We start from the raw sequence: 14,224 nt of genomic DNA on the forward strand, positions 1-14,224 counted from the left end.
TTGTGGTCAGATCTTACCACAAATGTTCTACCCCACTACTTGAAAGTGGTGGATAGCCCAGAACATAGCAAGTGTTTCTCTTTCAATAACAGAATAGTTGGCTTCAGCTCCTCTAAGCGAGCGCGAAGCAAACGCAATTACTCTTTCCTCATTATCTTTGTTATACTGTACTAGAGTTGCTGCCAACCCTATGCCGCTGGCATCCACAACCAATGCACATTTGTCGTATGGGTTAAATCTTCCAATTGATGGCGCACTAATTATTGCCTCCTTAATCTTCTCAAATGCTTCTTCACAGTCACCACTCCATGTAAATATCACCCCCTTTCCAAGCAGTTCCCTCAAGGGTGCAGACAAACATGCAAAATTTTCAACAAACTTGTGATAATATTCTGCAAGTCCAAGGAACAACCTCACTTGTTCCCTACCTTCAGGTTTGGGTGCATTTTTGATTGATTCTACCAAACTTTTCTTAGGTTTCACTCCACTTTTGTCTATAACGTGAACCAAAAATTCTACACTCTCCACTTTAATTCTGCATTTACTCCTTCTTACAGTCAACCCAGCTTCGTCCAATCTCTTCAACACTCTCGCAAGGATTACGTCATGTTCATTTTCAGAATTGGCATGAACAAGAATATCGTCTTGAAAAATTACTACATTTTGTAACCCTTCCAACACAGTTTCCATTACTCTCTGAAACACAGAGGCCGCTGACGCTAATCCAAACGGCATTCTGCAATATTTAAATGTTCCTAGCGGGGTCACAAATGCCGTCAACATTTGACTTTCTTCTAGCAAAGGCACCTGATGATACGCCTGGGACAAATCTATCACTGAAAACACACTGGCACCCTCAAGCATGGTCAGTTTCTCTCGATGTTGGGAATAATTCCTCCTTGTAACAATTTTGTATTTCGTGTTTTACCTTTTCATACAGATTATGAGGAATAGGTCTAACCTTATGCACTTTGGGTACCGTACCTTTTCTAAGAACAATACCATGTTCAAAATCTTTCAGTACCCCTAAATCCTCTGAAAACACCCTGGGATACTCCTTTTCCCATTTGTCTTTCACCTCAGCCACTGACACCAGACATTCAGCACTAGCCTGGATTCTTATACCCAGTTTTCTCTGTTCTGCCCACCCTAATAGGGAAGACCCCTCTTGCGTGACATATACATCTGCGACCTTTGTATTTTATAGACGACTGGAATTTTCACATTTCCGTACGCATATGGTTCAATCATGTGTTCATTCAGATGTTCATTGCCCTGTACACATCCTCCATACGTCTTCTTAGATATAAGAGTCCATGGTGAGCAGCTATCGACTTTCATTGTCACAACTCTGCCTTGGATCAAGAACACATCAGTTGGTCCTTTCCCTTTGGGATATAGTTCGGCAACCTCCAATACACATTTGCCCTGGAACAGAATTGCATGTCTTTTTTCCTGTTCAGGAAGACCTACATCAACACTGTTGACTTGCCCTGATTGTTTACAAACTCTAGCAAAAGGTCCTCTTTTCTTGCACTTTAAACAGTTTATATTCCTTGCCGGACAGAACACACTCGAGGCTACGTGACAGTTGCTGCCACACTTGAAACACTTGATCTCCTTGGAGGCATTTGTTCTTCTCGAGCTATAATTTTTTGATCGCAGCAACTTCACTTCCTGACTTCTCCGCTTTCATATTTATCATATACTTGCTTGTTTGTTCCATACTTCGTGCCATTTCCACTGCCGCCTCCAGTGGAAGATCTCTTGACAACAACCTTTCCTGTATTTTTGCACCATTTGTAAAACGTACCAATTGATCCCTCATCAATGTGTCAGTAAGAGGACCAAAGTCACATGAATGACTGAGTGTTCTTAATGCAGCTATGAAATGCTCAACTGGTTCTTAGGGTTCTTGCACCCTTCTGAAGAATGTATGTCTCTCAAATGTAATGTTTTTCTTGGGTTCAAAACGGATCGCCAGTTTCTTCTCAGCTATGCTATAGAAGTCAGACTTTCCCCGACACTCTTGTGGTGGTTAAGGTAACCCATCGTGCATGCTGCGTCCTTCCGCACCCAAATTGTGCAAAAGAATGGCTTCTTATCTTGCAGATGAAAACTTATCTCCACCTATAGCAATGAGATAAATATCAAAAAGTTTCTTCCTCCTGTCCCATCTGATAATGGGTGTGCCAGCCTCTGGTAGAAACAGTGGAGGTGCTGCCATACTTGCTGCTGCCATGATGTACACTTGTGCCCGCAATCAAGCTTGAATAACTAAACACAGCAGTTCACCAAACTTTAAAATGTTTCTCTTGCTAAGATATATGATCCTTGTCGAACTTCTGTGTACTAGCCTTCCAATGTATTTATGTGTCCAAAATCCAGGAGCTGCCCTCTAATTGTTTGGTGAACAACAGAAAGGAACTGTGACCAGATTGTAACAGTAAAGGTAAACAAGCCTTTATAGTCCTTCTTCAAATCAAGCTCCTTTTGCTTCAGTGTGGGCTAGTCTACTTCCTTTTTTTTTCTTGGCCTCTTAGGGTCTAGCCCCCCCTCCCTTTTCTCCTCACCTCTGTGTAGCACTCTTCAGTAAAGGGGGTGGGGACAGTCGCAGTGACGTCTGCTTCACGAAATGAAAAAAAAAAGAAACCGAACCAGCAATACCTCCCCGCGATCCTTTGCAGGGGGGGGGGCAGTGTGCAGTCTCTCGGCAGCAACCCTCCCCGTAAACACTCTAGCACCACAGCAGAGGGAGACCTGCCCGCAATCCTTCGCAGGGGGAGGCGGGGCCGTGAGACGGCCACGGAGCTTAAACTAAGCTCTGCGAACTGGATCCCTCGGTGCTTTCGTCTCCCGCGGGCCTGCGTTTCACCTCGTCGCCATTAAAGAGATGAGGCTGACACAGGTGGGTGAAGTTAAAGCTGAAGCTTTATTTCCAGCAGGCCCGCATGGAGAACCTCAACCGTCTCTCTGCCCTGCCTCGCGCCCGCTCCAAGAGGAAAGTAAAGACAGGCGCGAGGCAGGGCAAAGAGGCAAGCGCGAGCCCAAACATTAAAACAACATCCCTACAAGCTCCCAAATGAGTTACCCCACAGACATGTCCACTACGTGAATGTCAGAGATGCAGTTATACAACCGCACCTTCAGTTGGACTGCAGCCACAACATTGAAGATACAGAGGATATCTGAAAAGCCGGTTTTAGCACACTTTGCCCGCATAACACTTACATTATAGTTACAGAATTACTAAACTATCCAAGAACTCCAGAGCACAGTTCACAGATCGCATTCTGGGACGCTGGCACACAAAGTATCACCCAAAACTCAGAATTATTACCATACTATGGAATGGTGCTATCAATATACCCGGATGTAGCTCTACTTTTCCAGGGTGTTAATCATGTGATTATAAAATAGTTACTATGCTTTGTTAATCCAATAAATTGAACGTGCTGAAAAATAAGCCAGAGTGATTCCAGTAACAAATGTGGTGGTCAAAGTGACAGGGTGATTATATCAAGATGCTATTTAATATGCCTGGGTGCTACCCATGGTTCAATCACTCCCTGTTTACAAAACCCAACTAGGGTAGATGTGGAACATTCAAGTGTTTCCACATCAGGAGCTAGTAGCCTGTCCTGCCCGAGTTTTATTCTTTAGATTCTGGGATATGACACACTGTATTTTTCATTATGAAAAATGCCCTAAAACGCAAAGCATTACAGATTTGGCTGAAATGCTCCTGCCTGACAAGACACAACTTGAGCCCTGCAGATCATCAGTTTGAGAAGTCCCAGTAGATGTTCCCGTCTGTACCATCCCAGTTTACTTAATTTGAACAATGAAAGTTGGACAAATCAGTCCCTTCTCCCGAAGTGAGAGCCACCCCTTTTGGAACTAGGGAGGTGAGCATGCAACTCTTATCCCCTAGATTTCAGTGTCTTGACATTGTGTTTCATAGTTGAATGGCCTTAGGGGACCCAAGAAAGGTTGCATCTGTTTCCCAATGTCACGCATGCCAGCATTATTCATTCCATTCGGGGGTACTAGTCCCTGGTGTTGGCTTTGCATTCTGGGACTTGTAGTCCTACATTGTCCCACAATAAACTCAAGACTACCAGTCCCAGAATGCAGAGTAAAAACCAGGACTGGACTAGTGTCTCCCGAATAGAATGGATAATAGCATGTATTTAGGTTGGCAATGTTTCTCTACTTTGTATTGCATTGATACTGGCTCTCCTTTGTGCATGATTGCCACTCCCTATCTGTGCTCCCCTCTGCAGCAAGGTCTCTCCCCCTCACCAGCAGGGCGGCCACCCTGGCCTCCCTTTAACCCGATGCCCCTTTGCCTGCAGGGCTGCCATGCTCACTCCTTATGCACCCTGCCACCCTCGGGCACATGGCAGGCTTCGCCTCCTGTGAGCAGGACAGCTGCTGCTCCTCCCACCTCTGCCTGAGGAGGCTGCCACTCCCTATCTGTGCTCCCCTCTGCAGCGAGGTCGCTCCCCATCACCTGCAGGGAGGTCTTAACCTGCTGCCCCTTTGCCTGCAGGGCTACCATGCTCATTCCTTGTGCACCCTGCCCCCCTCAGCCTTCGCCTCCTGTGAGCAGGACAGCTGCTGCTGCTCCTCCCACCTCTGCCTGAGGAGGCTGCCCCTCCTTGTGCCCCATTCACCTGCAGGCGTGTCCCCAGGTGCGGGGGGCTGAAATGCAGCCTCCAAGTGCTCAGAGGTAACACACGGCCCGTTCCTAGAGGGGTACCAGTACCACTCCCGTGTCAGAGCCCCCTCACCTGCAGGGCAGTTACCCTCCTCCTGATCTCCTCCGCCTCCATCCTCGCCCTACTACTTCCCGCCCTCGCCTGTACCCACAGCTTCCCTAGCAACGGCCACTTCCGGTGTTATGGAATAGTGGGTGGGCGGGGTTGGAGCGTGCCGAGAGCGTTCGCAGTGACACTGAAGACGGACTGGCGGGCGGCATGTCACACAGGTGTCACGTGATAGACGCCATCACGTACTACAGACGTCTAGCAGGGAGCCAGAAGTCTCGCGAGAATAGCGCGAGCCTGCGTCAGCCGATTGCAGGCGAGGATAGGCCCTTGCTCAAACGGACATTAGCAGAAAGAGCGCCAAAATGAGCGCCATATCCCCTCATTCAGGGGGAACTAAACGTTTTGATCTCAAAACGGAGGTATTAACTGTGCATATGATGAGTGACGCAGCTGCTATTGCCCAGTACATGTCACTCTAACACATTTTTAGAATAATTTCTTCAGACGTGTACTCCCTTTTTAAATGCCAGGTGCCAGAAGGCGGGCCTCTGTTGGGCCACTCAGTGCAGTAAAGATGATGTACTGGAGCTCCTTAGGCCGGGCTCAGTTGCAGCACTGTGATTGCTCAGACAGGGATCCAGATGGGATGACGAGGATTATTATGTCAAGACAAAAAGGCTGCAATTTTGCACAACCACCTCTTTCATAGCTCTCAACTCACACGCTTTTGGCGGGTGTCACCCGCCTTGTAAAAGGCTGAGTCACACGACAAGCCTCCTGCACGCCCATTCATTCCAATGGGCGTCTCACCCGCCAGAAACAAAATCGGGTGAATTCACCCGCCTTGTGGACACAAATGGTTGAGAGCTATGCCTCTTTACTGAAATGCCAGCAGCAAAAACAGGATGGGGTTAACTTTGAACACAGACAAAATACTTATTTTAAAAGAAACGTATGTAATGTTTGAAGAGTGCTACTGGTCCGTCCTTCATATTCCAGCCTGAGTGGCTTGCTGCCGGCAGACATTTGTGGTTCGCACTGCACGGTGTCCCTACTCACTTGGCCGCCGCACGGTACTATGGTGGCCATACGGCAGAGTCTGGTCCTCAGGTGGGGGAAGCATCCTGCTTGCGGTGACACGTTGCTGTGTAGGGTGGCTGCAGGGTAGTAGCTGCAGGTGTCCGTGGATCAAGGGCACACGCGTGGCCTGGCACAACGTGACAGCAGCGGTGTGCGAACAAGAGATTCCTTCAATCTGCTTTTTCTGCCCAATGAAGACGAGGTACGCCAGCGGCTAGGGCATGTTTGTCCCTAGAGGAGGCAGCGTTACTTTGTTTCAGAGTGCCTTTCGTTTCTTCAGCCTTGTTGTCTGTCCTGTGGTTGGAGTGTCATCTAGTAGGTTGCTTGAGAACAGCATGTTGCAGAGTGGCAATGAGTCTGGGCCTGGTGAGGGGCCTTCCACAGTGCCTCCAGCAGTTTCAAGACTTGGCACAGTTGCATTCCTCTGAGTTGGGGGTTGTGCAGTATCTTTGCTTTTCTATGGTTACCATCTTGGCAAAGCTGCCGGAGCAGCAGCTCAGAGACAATAAGGGGATGGTCACTGTTGTGATGGCTCCTGCTGAGGAGGGGTAGTTTTGTTTGTTTATTTATTTAGTATAGCACGCAGAACCCAGAGGTAACAGGGCACAACAGAGAGCAGGAAGGTATGATTACATAAAAACTTAGTTACTGGAAAGGCACACGTGTCAGAAACGAGAGGTACATATCATAGCTCCCAACTCACACGCTTTTGGCGGGTGTCACCCGCCTTGTAAACAGCGGACTCACCCGCCAAACCTCATGCACGTCCATTCATTTCAATGGGCCTCTCACCCGCCAAAAGTAAAATCGGGTGTTTTCACCCGCTTTTGCGACATAAATGGTTGAGAGCTATGACATATATGCATATAGTTAATAACTTGCTTACATATTTGATGCTGTACAGAGCAGTTCGGTAGAGGTGGCATATTTACATATTTACATTTTAATGCTGTGCATAGAGTCCGTTTTAGTCTGACTTGTCAGGACCAGAGGAATCAGTTATGCAGGCACTTTTGAAGAAACGGTCGAGGGTGGAGTATGTGCATAAGTCCTCCGGAAAGAGAGTCAAGGTGGTGGGTGTGTGTCTCAGTCAAACAAAGTGGCCCGTGGTAAGGGGAAAAGCCCCTGTGTCCAAGATTGCAGGGGTGAGTGTGGCACAAAAAAGAAAGCGGGATGCTGCAGCCTCCTCTTCGGGGAGCGATGACGATGGCAAATCTAATTCCTCTGACCTGGGCTTGACTGCAGGGGGTCAAAGCTGGCATAGATATGGCTCTGCGTCCCTTATGTGTGAGGGTAGCTCTCGCCCTTCTGTTGAAGCACCAGAGGCCGCACAGGATATTTTGGATGCGCAGGGGTTGCCTTTGTTTGGTCCCTCTGCTGTTGCCCATCCTAGGTCCCGGGAGTGGGTGCCTTTTTCCCATGTAGCAAGGTATTTGGATGTTCGGATCTGGAAGCCATTGGAGAAGGAGGAAAATAACAGGCCATTTTCAGAAGGTCACTGTTATCCCAGAGTTGGATCCACAGTTAGTGTTTTTTTTGGCCAAGTCAGGCAAGGATCCTAAAAAGGGGTTGGATAGGGCCCTGAAGTTATGTCAGGACAAGGTGCTTGATGTTACGTGTCCTTTCACAAAAATCTCTCGGAGGCGGCAATGGAGCAAGGTGGTTTGGTGGACCCCAGTGTTCTTCGGCAGTGGAAGTAAAGGGCCATTTGTTTTTTGGGATAATGCCAATGCGGCTATTGCAACAGTGCGCAGGATGAGCGTGTTGCAGGCCCTAGATCCCATATTGGCTGATTTAGCACTGAAAGAGCCCAGGGTTGATGCGGTCACTCAGTTGTATGGAGACAAGTTCATTAAGGATATATCTAAGTATGTGGATCTCTTTACTTTGCTGGATAAGGCTCAGGCCTCTCTGAAGAGGGTTTTTGGGGAGGTGAAGGGGTTTGGACGGGCCGGTAAAAGATAGGGTCGCTTGCCCGGCCGTCTCAGTCAAGGCTTTAACCATCAGTTGTGGTTTGTGCAGCAGTCAACGGATGCTGCCCACTGCCCAGGCCCACACCTTCTACCCGCAGCGCACTAGAGGATGTTGAGCGAGGCAGAACTTTTCCAGAGGTGGCCAGAGTTGAGCTTTTTTTTATTCCCGACGCACAAATCTTTCCAGGGAAAAATAGGGAGCAGGTTGGCTGGATTTTCCCATTCTTGGTGCGCCATCACACACGATCCATGGGTGCTGAAGACTGTTAAGGGGTTTCACATACAGTTTTACGAGGAGCGCTATCAGGTAACGCCTCCAAGGCCAATCGTTTTCTCGAAAAAGAATATGCAGGTGATTGATAAGGAGGTGCAAAGCCTGTTTAAGAAATGGACAATTCAGCAGGTGGCTGGGTCATCCCCTAGGTTCATCAGCAATATCATTTTGGTAAAGAAAAAAATGGAGGGGGTGTGCCCAGTGATCAATCTCCAGGAGTTCAACAAGTTCCTGGAGTACAACCATTTCAAGATGGAGGGTATTGATCTTATGAGAAACACTGTCCTTCTGGGGGATTGGATGATGAGATTGGATCTCAACGTTGCTAACTTGACCATATATATTCACAGGCTTCACCTGAAGTTCCTACAATTTCTGTGCGGCGGCAAGAAATGGCCATTTGTCATTGCTGTTTGGTCTGTCATTGGCCCTGTGGTGCTTCACAAAGGTAATGGTGGCGGCCCTCAGGGCTTGAGGGATTCACCTCATCATTTATTTAGACGACATTCTTTTGATGTCACAGTCCAAGAAGACAGCACTGCGTGAGTTGCAGTTGAAGGTATCCTTGTTGCAGTGCCTGGGGTATGTGATCAACTGGGGGAAATCTCAGCCACAGCCGAGTCAGAAGATAGATTTTTGGGGGTTTTAGATAGACAGAGTGTTAGGTAGATTTCTCACACAAGTGCTAAATTCCCTCTACGGTAGAGCCCTCCAGATCCTTTGCTATATTTTGGGACTTTGAACTTTTCATTTTCAATGTGTTTTACTTTTGTGTTCTTTGGTTATGATCTATGCTTTAGACCCTTCGTAGTTGTTATAGGTTCTGTCAGAAGGCCTTCGTGATTGAGTCTGATGTGCATTGAAGTATCGGTGTGTAAGTCTTTTGTTGTACTCAAAAGGTCGGGGGGCATACAACCGTTTCCATCTTTTCCCAGAGATGTACCCTCATGATGCTATCGAAAGCACATTTGAGGTTGATACATGCCATATTCATTTTATGATCTCCTCAGAGGGTTTTCATTTTCGATCAGCTCAACAAGAAGAGGTTAAGATTGCAACCAATGCCCTTGTTGAAGTCAGTTTGTCTATTGTCCAGGACCCCAGTTCTTAAGGTCCAGTCGTTTAGCCGTCTCAGCAGTACAGGCGCAAAGACCTTCCCCAAGACATCCAATAGGGCGAACGGCCTGTAATTTCGCAGGTTTCATACAGTCTCCCTTCTTCAATATTTGAAAAATGACACTCTTTTTCCAGGAATCTGGCACACAGCCTTGTATAGGAATCCTTTCTAATAGCATGCAACTGAGTTGGGCCCATGCCTCAGGGGCTGCCCTATTACATTGGTCAGGCTGTCTGGGCCAGGAGCCGTAGATTTGCTCACGTTCTTTATAATTAATAGAATTTCTTCTACATCAAAAGTGAGGTTCCATGGTCGGATAGTTATTGCATGTTGCAGGGCTATTTTTTCAGCATTGTTGTTATATAAGTGCATGAGTATGATAATTATGTATGTTATGGAATAGCATTTGGTAAAAGTCTGCAAGTAGCTAGGCTTTTGCTTTTCAGCAATAGCCACACATTTCTGTTATTCTTCTCTCCCATCGCTTTCATCAATTTTCTGCGTAATTCTGAAGCAATACCGCATTGTGAGCACATACCCAGTTTCGATACTTCTGTCTCCTTTTTCTTATAAGGTTTCATCTTACCACTAAAGGAGAGTGTCGAAGAGCTCTCACCTCAGGAGCTGAGTTTTGTTCTTATTCCATTTAAGTGCTTGGGTGTAATCAGTATTAGCTTTTTCACTTTCTAGCCAGATACTCAGTTTCTCTGGGAGTTTGTTTGGGTCACGCAGGTTCAAACGAACTTGCTTGGTGGTGTAATCAGCTTCCATCGGGTAAGGCCAGAATTTTGCTGCTTTGTTGTCACGCATCGAGCATGATAATATAGGGGCTCATCACTGGCCATAGTTGGAACCACCTTCATGGGTGTTACGAATCCCAATAGTTTAGAAGAAACAAAGAAATCATCCAGTGTGGCTTCGAAGGTGCCATGTTTCCAGATTTTTGCACCCGTAATGTCGCCTTGCATATGGCCATTTAGCATGTGAAGGTGTCACATGTCCATTGCTTTTATCCAGTGTTTAAGACGGACATATTTCTTAGCTGTTCTCGATGAAGCTGTATATTTTGTTTCTTCCCTATGTGCCAGGCAATCTATGTTTAGATCTCCGTAAAGGATAAGGATCGGTTCTTTGTAGATTGTCACGAATCATATTGACGACATTTACGCAATCTACAAGAAATCAATACAGGCAACGTTACCAGGGATCCAATATAAATTAAATAGAGTAAGGTGTTTGCAGAGATCTTTCTTGCCGCAAGATCCTAGTCATATGATTAAGATTTGTATAAAACGGTTCCAATGAATTACTTTCACTACCTTTAAATTTTGTGTGCATTACACAGATGGTCTTCCTGCAGTCCATTTCAGGGCTTTATTATGGTATGTAGTGAAGCCATCCAAAAATGGAGCCTCCACCAACTATGATTCTTGGAGACATAAGATGTTAACTGGAGTCAGTGAGTGAGGGAGGCCCTGTTTGAGATGTTGGGAACCTCATGTATTCCAAGAACCGATCGTCGGATTCCGTTGATTCCCCATCCTGGCTTTACCTCTGTTTATGCGACTGCAAGGCCTGTGGCAGCCAGTTCCAAACATGATTGTCAGAACTTCCATTAAAATCTGCTTTCTCATTATTGCAATCCTGAAAAATGTGTGCTTTGTTTCTGTTAATTGTGATTTTAAATGTGTTAGCATCTTTTGGAAGCTTAAATGCCAGGTTTATGATTGTTTCTTATTCAAATAGGCTATGACATTTACTGTATAATTCAGATTTTGATTATTGATTTACCTATGAGATATATTGTATTATTAGACTTTGACTACTGATATACCAAAGGTATTTGAATGTTGCTTATCAAAATAGGCTATGATTGAGTATTGTATAACTTCGTTTTTGAAAGCTGATATACCAATATATTAAATACTAATTATTTTGGACTGTCTGTGGTTCAATTTAAATATTGTTTAATCAAAAACTACAAATGTTGATCACCAAGCGCAAAGTGTCTGGACTTTAAGTGTCATATGGTTACATGCAATAGTTGGTTGTACGGTTCCAACCTCCAGAACATTGCTGCTGCATGGGATGTATTCAGGAAATACATTTCTGTAGGGGTCGACTGACTTTCTATTAGGGGAGTGCAGTGTCCCTTTTTATAACACTTCAGCTTTATACTACCAAATACCAAGGGACTTATCATACTGATCCCAATGGGTGCGAAGGCAGCAGAGTATGTATTGAATTCAGAAGGACTCTGTCATAATCTGTGCTGGGCCTGATTATGGCTATGAGTGTTGTGTTGGTTGAAGAGAGGAGCATATGTCATAATCTGTGCTGGGATTGATTATGGCTATGAGTGTTGTGATGGTTGAAGAGAGGAGCATATGTCATAATCTGTGCTGGGATTGATTATGGCTATGAGTGTTGTGATGGTGGCGATGTCACTGACATTCTAGGTGGAGTGTTGGTGTGGTGATGTCACTGGGACTCCAGGTGGAATGTTGATGTATGTTTGGTGTACAGGGTTCTACTGGTGTCAGTTGGAGCTAAGGTGCTGGGCTAGATGGATGTCCCAGTGCTTTCTCTACTTAAGAACTAAGAGAAATAAACCTACATGTAAACTACTTACCTTCTGGTGTTCCTGATTGGTGAAGGAGGCTTAGTTTATATCACTGGTGACGAGGATGGTTACTGTGCTGCTGGGAAGGGGCAGCTGATGAGAAGCGCTGCCTTCCAGGGTGACATCCATCCAGCAACAAGGAGCTGCAGGCCGGTCAGACTGCTCACACTTGTCCCAGTGATTACAAAGCAGAAAAGATACTGAAGAAAGTCAAAAAACTAATAATACTTGTCTTTGGGGTTGGGCAGACCAAGACAATCGCAAAGACTAACAGAAGAACCTACATGGTGGTACCCATAAAAGAAAGTACTTGGAAGATAAAGTGGTGAAAGAAACCAGAGACACTGGTCTCCGTGGAATGAGAGACTGTGAGACAAGTACAAGTGAGAGAGATATTGAGGCAAAAAAAAAGTCTGAGGAATAAAAGCCAAGATCCTCGAGTGGGGAAATAAGGAACTTTAAATAAACAAGACAGGGGATTCCTGAGAGAAGGTGGAAGAGGAATTAAAGGAAACTGATTAACTGCAGATAGACTGTTGAGTCTGAGAAGGCCTTTCCAGGAGAAGGGAGTCATTCTCCTAGAACCCCTTTTTTTTGTTTTGTTGATACAATCTTTAGTGGTAGGGTCAGCGTAGGGTGGTTTTTGGACGGAGGACGGACTAGTTTGATTTGGACTACATCACTGACAATGCTCACCCTAGTGAGATTTCAGTTGAGTAGGGAAAACCTGTTTTGGTATGGAAACATAGGCCTTATGTTTATTATTTGAACAGAATCACACGTAGAAATGCCTCCTCTTTGTCTGTCTCCTTCTTCTGACCTACCGCAGAACACACAACTACTTACACCGGAATAACATTAAGGGGTTTTATTAAGCAAAAATAAAAAAAGACTTGCAAGGAAATTGTTTCAGGATGGCTGTAACATAAAGGTTCCTGGGAAACGTAGTTCTTGAAAGCAGGAGTATATATGAAGGACGGCAAATAAAAAGGCACACACAGTTCCAGATATGGTGGTCTCTGCTCAGCGATTTCTAGCGCTCAGTTCTTATCCTTTTTTCTAGTAACCAAAAGGCTCCTCCACCTCTCTTGGGATTTTATGGCTTTCTCCCTTTGCCAATTGTCCCAAAACCCTTCCCCTTCTGTCTCGGGAGGATAGCTCATGGACAACGTGCTCACCTTGGAAGCAAGACGACACGGGGCACCGCAGGTTCGATCCCTGGGTCCGCACTTAGAAACCACTGGGTATTAAGCCTGTTACAAATAACCAATCATATTACATCATATCTTCTTGGGGCTCTCTTTCTCCCTGTTACTCCCCTCATCCATGCCAAGGGGCTCTTTCGCTCTATTACATATCCTCTCTCCTACGGATCAAAGTCTTCTGGTCTGTGGGCTCTCCTCCCCCTCACTGGAGCACACCCCTCCTCTGCAGTTCAAGGGGTTTGCCACTTATGTTACACATTCCCTTTGCAAGGGATCAAAGTCACTCTCTCTTATTACATTTCATCCACCCCTTCTTTTAGGTCAGTGGTCTCTTTCTTCTGGTCTCCAGGGGCTCTCCCCCCTCACAGGAGCTCCCCCTGCCCCATTTGGGCTCACAGGGCTCCTCTCCTCCTCAGACGAGCACACCCCTCTTCTGGGGTTCAGGGGGCTCTTCTCCCCCTCACTTGAAAACACTCTGGGGCTTAAGGGGCTTACCTCAACCTCACCGGAGCCCATCCCTCATCTGGGCTGAATGGCTTCCCTTCTATGGTGCCCTCGAACTTTCTCACCTCTCCTCAGCTCCCAACCCAAAGACACTGTCAGTGATTCTCAGCCTCGAAGCGTCCCAATAGCTGAGGCAAAAATTCAAATTGATTGGTTAATTGGCTTCCTATTCCAAGCCAGGGGAGGGAAGTCGTTAAAAAGGCTTGTAGCCATTTTAGATTTTATTTTGTTTGCTGCCCAAGAGCTGGGGATTGGCTGCTGCTATGCTTCTGCCTTTCCTCCTGGCTTCCCTCCTGCACAGAAGATGGTTGTGTGGTTTCTGGCATTTCAAAGGCCATCACAAGGGAGAGCAAAACCTCTAGTAAGTTCCTATCTGTGCAAAATAATTTTTCCTTTGGGGAGTGCGAAGTGATTATTTCTTTCCTTAACGGCTTCAGGGGAGGGAGAAAATTGTTCTCCTTTACAACCACTGCTGCTGGGAGGGGTAAGGGGAGTTGGGATAAGTTTGATGTTTCCCTTCCAGGATCAGCACCTATTAACTAAGAGGGTCACTCTGGATGTGCTAGTGTTTCCCCACAGCATGGGCCTCATTACGGGTCCGGTGGTAACCCTGCCGGTGCTACCGGCGGGTTGTCGCCGGACCCGTAAACATGTACCAGTGCCGGACTTCCCA

At 46.2% G+C, this 14,224-nt stretch overlaps 1 protein-coding gene across 3 annotated transcripts in view; it reads right to left on the minus strand.

Moving 5' to 3' along the window:
• The window catches only part of IQCC (IQ motif containing C), a 114,082-nt gene extending 109,142 nt beyond the window's left edge, over window positions 1-4,940 (minus strand). For 2 of the 3 annotated variants that reach the window (XM_069622486.1, XM_069622485.1), the window contains exon 1: window positions 4,797-4,940. In XM_069622486.1, coding sequence (XP_069478587.1) covers window positions 4,797-4,838 — 42 coding nt within the window. In that variant the 5' untranslated portion in view covers window positions 4,839-4,940. The remainder of the gene's footprint in view (window positions 1-4,796) is intronic. The other variant, XM_069622487.1, reaches the window with a different exon arrangement.
• Window positions 4,941-14,224: the final 9,284 nt, after the last annotated feature.

This window comes from Ambystoma mexicanum, chromosome 11 (genome assembly GCF_040938575.1).
Source record: "Ambystoma mexicanum isolate Mex_15411 chromosome 11, UKY_AmexF1_1, whole genome shotgun sequence".
Classification (NCBI taxonomy): Eukaryota; Metazoa; Chordata; class Amphibia; order Caudata; family Ambystomatidae; genus Ambystoma; species Ambystoma mexicanum.